The 9,803-nt window shown below is 44.5% G+C and overlaps 1 protein-coding gene across 1 annotated transcript; it reads left to right on the top strand.

The window, feature by feature from the left end:
* Positions 1-359: 359 nt before the first annotated feature.
* Positions 360-8,877, top strand: LOC129593397 (uncharacterized). Its single transcript, XM_055489725.1, has 5 exons — positions 360-585; positions 5,806-5,909; positions 6,931-7,137; positions 7,192-7,332; positions 7,384-8,877. Exons 1-5 carry the CDS (start codon positions 360-362, stop codon positions 8,875-8,877), a joined length of 2,172 nt encoding a protein of 723 aa, XP_055345700.1.
* The last annotated feature ends 926 nt before the right edge of the window (positions 8,878-9,803 follow it).

Below are 9,803 nucleotides of genomic sequence, written 5' to 3'. Positions count from 1 at the left end.
ATGGTAGAACGATTCGGTAACAGTAAGAAGTCGGTTAACGCGCTGACAGAACTGACAAATCGATTATATCGACCTGTTCAAGAATCGCTTGAGCAGTATCTCCAGACGATGGAACTACTGCGCGATCGAGCGAATTTCCAGGGCGATCCGGCACATTTCGTATTGTTTGTAATGCGTGGATTGAAAACCAATCAGAAAGTATACGATAAACTGATGACGAAACAGCCGGAAAACAATCGATCAGCTTCGCCAGTATATTCGTTATCTGGTGTCTAGCGATCCAGATGGTTTCCAAGTTCCTACCGATATTAAAGCGCGAAAAACTCAGGATAAATCGAGAAACGATTTAGCTGCTGTGCATGCGGTCGATGCTGAAGAAGCGCGATCGGATGGTGGTGGCAGCCAGAAGGGCAGATCGAATGATGGCGGCGGCTATGGTGGCCGGACACGGTCACCTGGGCCTTGGCGCCCCCCGCGGTCGCGGTGGTAATTTCGGAGGAAATCGCGGCGGCTTCGGTCGTTGCGGAGGAAACGGTCGAGGTGGATTTAGTGGTCGCGGGGGCTTCGCTGGTCGGCAAAACTCTGGTAATTCCGGTAACAGCGATTCCTATAAGCTCTGTACTAAATGCGATGTCCATAGCCATACGATCGATGAATGCGAGTTCAGAGACGTGCCACGCGATCAGAATCCGGTGTACTTAGCGTATCACTGGGCTGACGGCACCCGCCGTTATGCCAGCGATTTTCGCCGAAACCGGGAAATTCCCAAAATCGAAGCGATAATTACCCGAGTCAGAATAACGGAAATCGACGTCGATTGAACTCGTGGACAAACGATAAGGCAGCGCAGTCCGGCCAGAATCATCGTGGTTCTGGTGGTGGCGGCCAAGACGCTCGGAGCCCCGGCAGTTCTGCCGGTGGTGCTAAGGGCGGTTCTGGTGGCGGCCAGGGAGACGTGAACGGGCAGTAAACACCGGCTTTGCAGTCCCTGTACCTTCCAAACCGCCGGATATGTCGATTAATGGATTCACTATTACCGATACGATAACCGATGCGAATAACGTTAACGATACCTGTACGATTTCCCAGCTGAAACCTAACTCATGCGAACCGAAGCGAACTCGTGCGCTCATGCATGTCGTCAGTGTCGATGGCGCTGAGGTTAATGCATTGATCGATTCAAGGGCGGAAACATCTCTTGTTTCCGATGAATTTTTACGTGTGAATCAAATCCCGCATTCCCATTATCGAGACCGCTGGACATTCGTGGCGTCGGTGGTGCTCGTAGCTTTCCAGTTACTAGCGAATTTTAGATTTCTCGAAACAAGTTACGTCCAGTTCGCCGTTCGGGTAGAAGTTGGCGTTACGGGTTGATTTACGTCCGTTCGCGACGTAAGGCGCCGTAAGCCAACGTCGTTGGCTGACGCGTAAAAACTGTCTGCCTTACGTGGATCTGTGCAACGGCTCAGCCATATGTTAGAGCGACAAGCCAGCGTATGCTGCCTGTGGATCTTTTTTGTATGCTCTAACCGCCTCCCCGAGAGCAGGTTGGTCACGCTCTCGGCACGCTCGACTCGATTTATTTTTCAGCTGTACGTCACTGCAAGTGTGCATCCGTACAAGCATTTTTAACGCTGTTTAGTCTGCTAACGTACTGTTCATCTGACGCGGTAGTTTCTAGTGAACGGAGCCGAACCATGTGAAATATAAAATTCCCTACTGACTACTGCGCCGTAGCAATAACGATTAACGATCGAACGATACAACGATACAACACTCCTTATACGTCAAACCGATAAACTATGCAGTTCCAGTACTGTTAGGCCAAGATTTATTGGTCCGATTTCAGTACATTGTTCTTGAGGGTTCGATTATTAAATTAGACTTAGCGCGAGACTGTAAGCCTCCGCCAGAAGTCGCATCGAACTCAAACCGTCCGCACAGTGTACATGTTGCGTCGACTGCGATCGATGCCCCGATACCGGTTCCAGTCTTTCCCGCGCCCGTGGCACGGAGAAAGTCCGCAACCACAATGCCTGTAAAGGAAAATCGATACCTGCAAAGGAAACTATACCCGAAAGGGAAACGATGCCCGAAAAGGGACCGATGCCTGTAAAGGAAACGATGCCTGTAAAGCTTAAAGCGATACCCGAAAGAGCCAATAAATCGATTCAGGCGGAAGCATTCGTGCCTCCGCGCAGTCGGGATAATGCGAAATTTTTCCCACGCCCGTGGCACGGAAAAAGTTTGCCGATAACACCAACGATAAATTAAAAATTAATGCCTGGGGAAATTTATACGAAGAATACCGCGTATTTATCGATGATATACAGCGATCCGTCCAGGATAATTACTGGTTTTTTGCTGACTATAACGAACAACTTGAAGAGTCGCGTAAAAACGAAGATGATCGGGCTATTGTGGCAGCCCAAGTGGAACTTTGGGCGCTCGAGACCGACATCGAACAAGAAATCGAATACTGAGATGATTTCCAAGATCAGTTGATACAAAAATTTCGGGACGAAGGCATTCAGCTCTCAGGTGGACTGTTTGTACCTGTCGACTTTATTCGTCATCGATTAATAGAGGACGAAAAGACTGCAATTAAGTTGTTACTCGGGGACGTTCCAATTGAAGAACTTCTATCGATAACTCACGATAAGATTAAACCTAGGACTCCGACTCGAGTTCGATTCGAAGATGAATTTCCTGAATTTACTAAAATCGAGACGGTAGACAGCCCGGCGGCGGCTACACCGGACATCCAAAACATCGATACTCCCCTCGCTTCTTCCGGGCTCCCCGTTGTGCACTCGCGCTTGGCAAAAAGCAAAAACACCCCATCGAGCGATATTAAATCGAAACCCGAAAACCTTGCATGGTGGAAATTGATAAAATTTCGATGAAAGACGATACCGTTAAAATTAATTACCGAGAAAGCGATGATGTTTTCAAAAGTCGAGGCCATAATATTCACGATACGCATCCAGGATATTCCAATAAAAATTTAATCGACATCCTTGTCGGCCCTTATGAAAATCGGCCAGACGATGAAAGAAACCGCAGCTAAATATGCAGCAGTAGCGGATAAATACGACAAAATATTAATCGATAGAGCTCCGAAAGAAATCATTGCTGCTTGGAATAATACGCCGGTTGAAAAATCGATTCCTTTAATTGAATCGAATAATGATAAATGGGAATTCGCAGATGCATTCGAAGTCTGGAAATCGTTAATCCTTGTCCGAAACGCAAATTGGTAAAGGTGTATGCGGTCGACGACTTTAATATCGATCCAAGTGCGACGTGGGTGTCAGTTTCAACGAGACGTCATGCCAAGTTGGATACATCGTTGCACATCTTTATCGGTAATCCCAGCCTGTACTCTTTCGGTAAAATGATGCCGGAAAGCGGGCTCGTGAAGCCGAACGATGGTAAATTTGAAGTCCTTGAATCAAATCATTCGATGTCCCGTCGCACAGTCCAGAAAGGCGCCTAGGTCGGTGTAATCGAAACGCATGAGAAGGACGATGACCCCGTAGTTGCTACAGCTGACGCCAAGCCGCGTACGCTGGAAGAGCATAGCGAGGTTTTAAAATCGATAAATTTAATGCATATAAATCCCGATTTAACCGATGCCGAAAAGAAACAGTTTCAAGACTGTTTGTCGAATTTTCTGATTTGTTTCCTACGTCAAAACGACCGTATGGAAACGTTATGGGTTATAAACATACGATCGATACTGGTGATGCGAAACCGAATAAATCGAGACCTCATCGGATAAGCTGGAAAGGTCGTGCCTTTATCCAAGAGCACGTCAAAGAAATGCTTGAGCAAGGTATGATTCGCTCATCGATTTCCGATTGGTGTTTTCCCGTAGTCCTTGCGGTGAAAACGAACCCAGATGGGTCGATCGGCTCTCGATTTTGTATAAATTATATCGCTTTCAATAACGTAACGAAAAATGGATGAAAAGTCGATTGCGAAAACTGCGTTCATAACGCAGGACGGCCTCTACGAATTTCTTTGTATGCCGTTCGGCGTTTGTAACGGGCCTGCAACGTTTCAGGCAATGATCGATAAGGTTCTCAGTCCGTTACGCGATGAAGGAATTTTCAGTTACCTTGACGATTTAATTTGCTGCTAAAACGATAGCAGAGTTACTGAAGAAAATTCGTCGATTATTCGAGTGATTGCGTGCAGCCGGTTTAACGCTAAAACCGTCGAAGTGCCATATCGCTAAGACCGAGTTACATTTTCTCGGTCATATACATAATATCGGAAAGCGGTATTCGTACCAATGGAGATAAGATTTCCGCGATTCAAAAATTTCCCAAGCCGACTACCGAAACTAAATTGCGATCGTTTCTTGGCTTAGCTAATTACTATCGGAAATTCGTAAAAGATTACGCTAAAATTACTCGGAATTTGTACGATTTATTTAAAAATAGAAAGGACGTCGTCAAACTCCGGTTTACGATGCGGAATTCGAATCGCTTAAGCAGGCGCTGACGAATTCGCCGTGCTTGGTAAAATTTGATCCTTTAAAGCCGACAGTTATCGAGTGTGATGCCAGTACGATTGGTGTGGGTGCCGTCCTTCATCAGGACGACCACCCTTACGCAAGTCGATTATTAACGCCAGCAGAGCAGAAGTATCCGATTACTCAGCTCGAATGCTTGGCGGTTGTATTTGCCGTTACGAAATTTTGCCATTATATCGATCATATGCCGTTTACTGTAAGAACCAATCATCAGGCATAAACTAATTTAATACGACCTGCGTCGAAGAAGCAAGGAACAAATGGTCGATTAACGCGATGGGCACTCTTGTTGAGCGACCCCGCCGACGAAATGCGACCGGAAGAGTCTTCGTATGCGTTCCTTTGTTATGAACAATTACGCGATCCTAGTCTCGAGAAGATGATCCATGACATCGAAAGTCGTGTCGAAAGTATGTTTGTCAAAAAGCAACATTCGGAATTCGAAATGTATCAAGGCGTACTGAGTAGTATCCCGGCCCAACCTGACGCATTTCTTTTCTCCGGGGGGGGGGTCTAAATTTTTGGACCTAGGGCATTATTTACGGGTCTATTTTTTGAACCTAGGTTACGATTTACTAGAGTGTGTCGTCGCGGGCATGCATGTGCCCCGTACATGCACCGTAGCCACGACGGTGCATGTACGGGGCGCATACGTGAAATAGTACACAGAGTCTCACGTACTGGAAGAACATTTGTTTTTACTAAGGTTTCAAAGCTTAGTTCGTGCACCTTAGCTGTTCTACACTAAGGTATGGGAAACCTTAGTTGATCTACTCCCGCAAACGCGATTTTTTTTTCATTTAGTTAAGTATTTATCTTTTTATCATTGAGAAAATCGGCTCGCAGACCTCGTACTAAAATTTTTTCCGTACGGAACGAAAATTGAAAAGTTTCGATAAGGGTAAACAATTACTGCATCACTTTCCCTGATTACCGTATAACGATCAATAATTACCGCGGTAACTAAAAAATGTTATTAGGCATATTCGATTCTTGACATATTTGGGCAGGTATAAAAACACTGACTTCGTACAAGGTTTGCTTCATTCAAGTTTCATAAATTCTTCTAAATTATCTTAAAATAAGTTGTTTTTTGGTGTTGTGATTCACGATTTTCAATATGGAAAATTCTAATAAATCAGGAATTAAGCGTCGTAATGAAGAAACCAATCCAAGTTCGTCCAAAAGGTCAAGAGATGAGGAAACAAGTAAGGTACTGCAATAAAAATATTTTTTTTGAAGTTTAAGGTTTAATTTTGCAGATTCAGTATTTTCCGGCGATATTACTGAGCACATTCAGATCAACGAAGCCGGTTCGAGAATATGGAAGAAGTTTCGGCTGCATTCAAAGTGTTATTTCGTAAAGGTGAGCACTTTAAGGTCCCTTCGAAAGCCGAATAAAACATGAATTTATTCTACAGGTCACTGATTTGGAAAGAATTCCTTTTTCTGGCGTGCCTATGGCAATCATGGAAATTCTTCAGTATGTACTGGATCATGTGCTAGACAATATCAACGCTAAAAAAATGGTGCGCATCCGATTGGACTCGAAAAGCTTGAATTACCCCATCTGGACTCCATCCATTCAAAAATCTCAACTCACGGTCAACCGGTGGATGTCGGAAGTGGAACGTGTGCTTAATTCGTACGAAGAATTCGTGATTGATAAACATTTTGAAGTTTTTGTACAGCACACGGAAATTCCACAAGGTAGCTGTGTCCGAGAAGTTCCAGTTCTGCTTAAGAAAAGGCTACAACGGATGCAGTCTGTTATTGTGATCACCAACCCGGACAAAATATGCATGGCCAGAGCACTGGTAGTGGGAAAAGCATATGCTGATGGTGATAAATTACAATACCGTCGCATAAAAGAAGGAAACAAACTGCAAACGAAAGAAGCTCAAGATCTCATCAAGAAAGCTGGACTAAACGAAAGAGAATACACAATCCTGGACGCTTAATCTTTCCAAGCGGCACTTCCGGATTACCAAATTATTATCGTCAGTGTGGACCACGCCAACAGTATCGTATACAGTGGACCCATACAAGATCGACGCATCATTTTGTTGCATCACGATCATCATTTTGATTTGCTCAAGTCGCTACCAGCATATTTTCGAAGAAGTCACTGGTGCTATAACTGCAACAAAGGTTACAATGAAAAATCCGATCACCGATGCGAGTCAATCTGCCATTTATGCCTGCGCTCGAACTGTGAGGCTGATAAAGACAATATCATCGAATGTCAAGATTGCCACCGGAAATTTTTTGGCAAGGGATGTTTTGCGGGGCACAAACTTGGTCCCACAATTCAACAGAAAAAACGAAAAAGCATCTGTCAATCGTCATTTGTTTGCCAAGATTGTTTCCGGTTGGTTTCACTAAAGAACCGCAAAGGATCTACCCAACATCAGTGCGGCGAAGTTTACTGCAAGAACTGCAAACATCATGATCTACCTGAATCCCATGAATGTTTTATGAAACCCCGAAAAGTGACGGATGAAGAGCTGGAGGAACACAAGAATGCCAAGTTTTTATACTTTGATCTGGAGACGTGTGTGGCGGAAAACAAAGAGCTGGTCCCTAACCTTGCGGTATGTGATAATTCATTCACTTATTAAAGATAATTATAGCTATTTTAACTGCAGGTGGTACAGGACGATGATGGCCACGAATGGGTTTTCCCTGAGGACGGCGTGCCATTGGGAAATGATATTACTGATTCCTTGTGCGCATTTCTGTTCCACGAAAGACACCGAGACTTCTACATTATCGCTCACAATTTTAAGGTATACTGAAAATTTATCAGTATCCAAAAGTTGACATTTTAGTATTTGCAGGCTTTTGACGGTTACTTCATTTTGAACTGGCTGCTGAAGAACGGGATCACTCCAAATGTTATTATGAATGGCGGAAAGCTGATGCAACTGGATGTGACAGAGTATAACATACGTTTCCGTGATAGCATCAACTATAATCCGCAAAGCCTAGCCAAATGGCCGGCGACCTTCGGTATACCCAATATTGGAAAAGGAACTTTTCCACATAAGTTCAACCGGAAAGAAAACTGGGACATGGTCACGCCTTTTCCTGATCCCGAAGAGTATGGATTTTCCGCAGTGAACAGGAAATCCAGAGCATCATTTATACAGTGGTATGACGTTGAATCCAAAGAAAAAAATCACGTTTTCGATTTTCGAAAAGAGATTGTGGATTACTGCCGGATGGATGTGACGGTCCTGCGACTGTGCTGCCAGCAATTCCGTCGACTATTCCAAGAAATCAGCAACGGATTGTGTCCTTTTGTATCGGCAATGACCATTGCGGGAGTGTGCAATCGATTCTGGAAATCCTTTATCTTGAAACCTGAGCAAATCGGATTACTTCCTCAACGCGTTCATGCCAAGAACCGCAATCAGTCGGAAATCGCCAAAAAATGGCTGGCTTGGATGGAATCGCAGGAAGACTATGAAATTGAATCTGTATTAACTGGAGCAGAACATCAAATTGGACCGTACTTTGTTGACGGATTCCGCCCGGATATTAATCACGTCTACGAATTCTACGGCTGCTGGTACCATGGATGCCCTCGATGTCATGCTGGAGATACTATACATCCGCTGCGTAATTTACCAATGTCGGAAAATTATAACGAAACATTGGAGCGGGAAAAGTACATCCGGAACCAAGGGTATGGATTAACCGTCATCTGGGAGCATGAGTATCACGACCAAGTAAAGGCGGATCCCGAAATGAGAGCATTTGTCCAGGGACTGTCATTTATCGCACCTTTAAACCCTCGTGATGCTTTTTACGGTGGTCGGACCAACGCCGTCAAGCTATTCCATGAAGTGAGCGGTGACGAAAAGATTAATTATTTTGACGTCAACAGCGAGTATCTTTGCGTCAACAAAAACAAACGGTACCCAATCGGCCATCCCACCATCATAACTAAAGACTTTGGGGATATTCGCAACTACTTTGGAGTAGTGCAATGCCGAATCCTACGGCCTGGAAACCTACAACTTCCCGTGCTTCCCCACCGCTCGGGTGGAAAGTTAACGTTTCCTTTGAGCCGCACATGTGTGGACAACTATCAAAACGATCAGTGTGAGCACACGGACGAAGAGCGCGCTTTAACGGGCACGTGGTGCACTCCGGAAATTATTGCTGCTCTGGACCGTGGCTACGTTGTTGTCAAGATCTATGAAGTGTGGCATTTCGACCAACATGATGACCACCTTTTCGAGGAATATATCAACAAGTTTTTAAAAATTAAGACGGAAGCCAGTGGATGGCCGCCGCACGTCCAAACCGAGGAGGAGAAGCACTAATATATATCGGATTTCAAACAGCATGAAAAGATTGATTTGGATTATGACAAAATTGATACGAATCTGGGACTGCGATCTCTGTCCAAGCTGTGCCTAAACAGGTAAATCAGTATCGGATGTTACGCCACCGTGTACAACTTATGTGTTGCCTTTACAGCTTTTGGGGGCGTTTGGGAATGCAAGACAACAAACCCAACACAATGTATATTACCGAGCCAGAGAAGTTTTATGATATGTTGCTGTCCGGAAAATACCACGTACAGTCCTGGGATATGTTTACGGAAGACGTCGTGCAACTAGCCTACACCAAAGAAAGCGGGTTTGTGAGCGCAATCCTAACACCAACGTCATTTTGGCGGCGTAAGTACAGAAAAAAATTTTTCTTCTGTGACTTTCAATGAGCCTGGTTTGCTTCGCAGATTTACAACATGTTGGGCACGACTACACTTGTACAATTTTATGGATATGGTGAAAGACCGGTTACTGTATTTTGATACAGGTAATCCAGATCATTCCGCAAAAGTTTTGTTTCTGGGAAAGCTTTACTGTACATGCACCTTTGCAGATTCAATCTTTTTTGTGACCAAACCGGGGCTAATTGATCCACCCACCGGAATTTTTCTGGGCGACCTGACCAACGAACTGAAGCCAGGACAGCATATCACTCAGTTTGTTAGCTTGGGCGCTAAAACGTATGCCTACGTCACCAATGATGGAGATGCTGTCGTCAAAGTGAAAGGCTTTACGTTGAATGGACAAACGAGTGAGCAAATTAACTTTTGCACCATGTTAGAAATGTTAGAAAATCGGACTTCTGTTAATATTCAATATCCGGATATTCTTAAACGTGTTAAAAAAGATTTGTCAATATGTACTACTAGCATGGAGAAACGCCTGCAAGTGAAGTATGACAAACATCGCATTGT

The sequence above is a fragment of the Paramacrobiotus metropolitanus genome, unplaced genomic scaffold, assembly GCF_019649055.1.
Source record: "Paramacrobiotus metropolitanus isolate TYO unplaced genomic scaffold, Prichtersi_v1.0 Parri_scaffold0000001, whole genome shotgun sequence".
Classification (NCBI taxonomy): domain Eukaryota; kingdom Metazoa; phylum Tardigrada; class Eutardigrada; order Parachela; family Macrobiotidae; genus Paramacrobiotus; species Paramacrobiotus metropolitanus.
Note: the sequence above shows the minus strand (reverse complement) of the source record. Positions and strands in the feature narration are given on the sequence as shown.

Coding starts and splice junctions, on each gene's coding strand:
- LOC129593397 (XM_055489725.1), top strand. CDS start 360: ATGCGGTCGATGCTGAAGAAGCGCGATCGGATGGTGGTGGCAGCCAGA. Junction 586..5,805: donor CGCTGGTCGGCAAAACTCTG/GTAATTCCGGTA, acceptor TTAATTTTGCAG/ATTCAGTATTTTCCGGCGAT. Junction 5,910..6,930: donor CAAAGTGTTATTTCGTAAAG/GTGAGCACTTTA, acceptor GTTTCACTAAAG/AACCGCAAAGGATCTACCCA.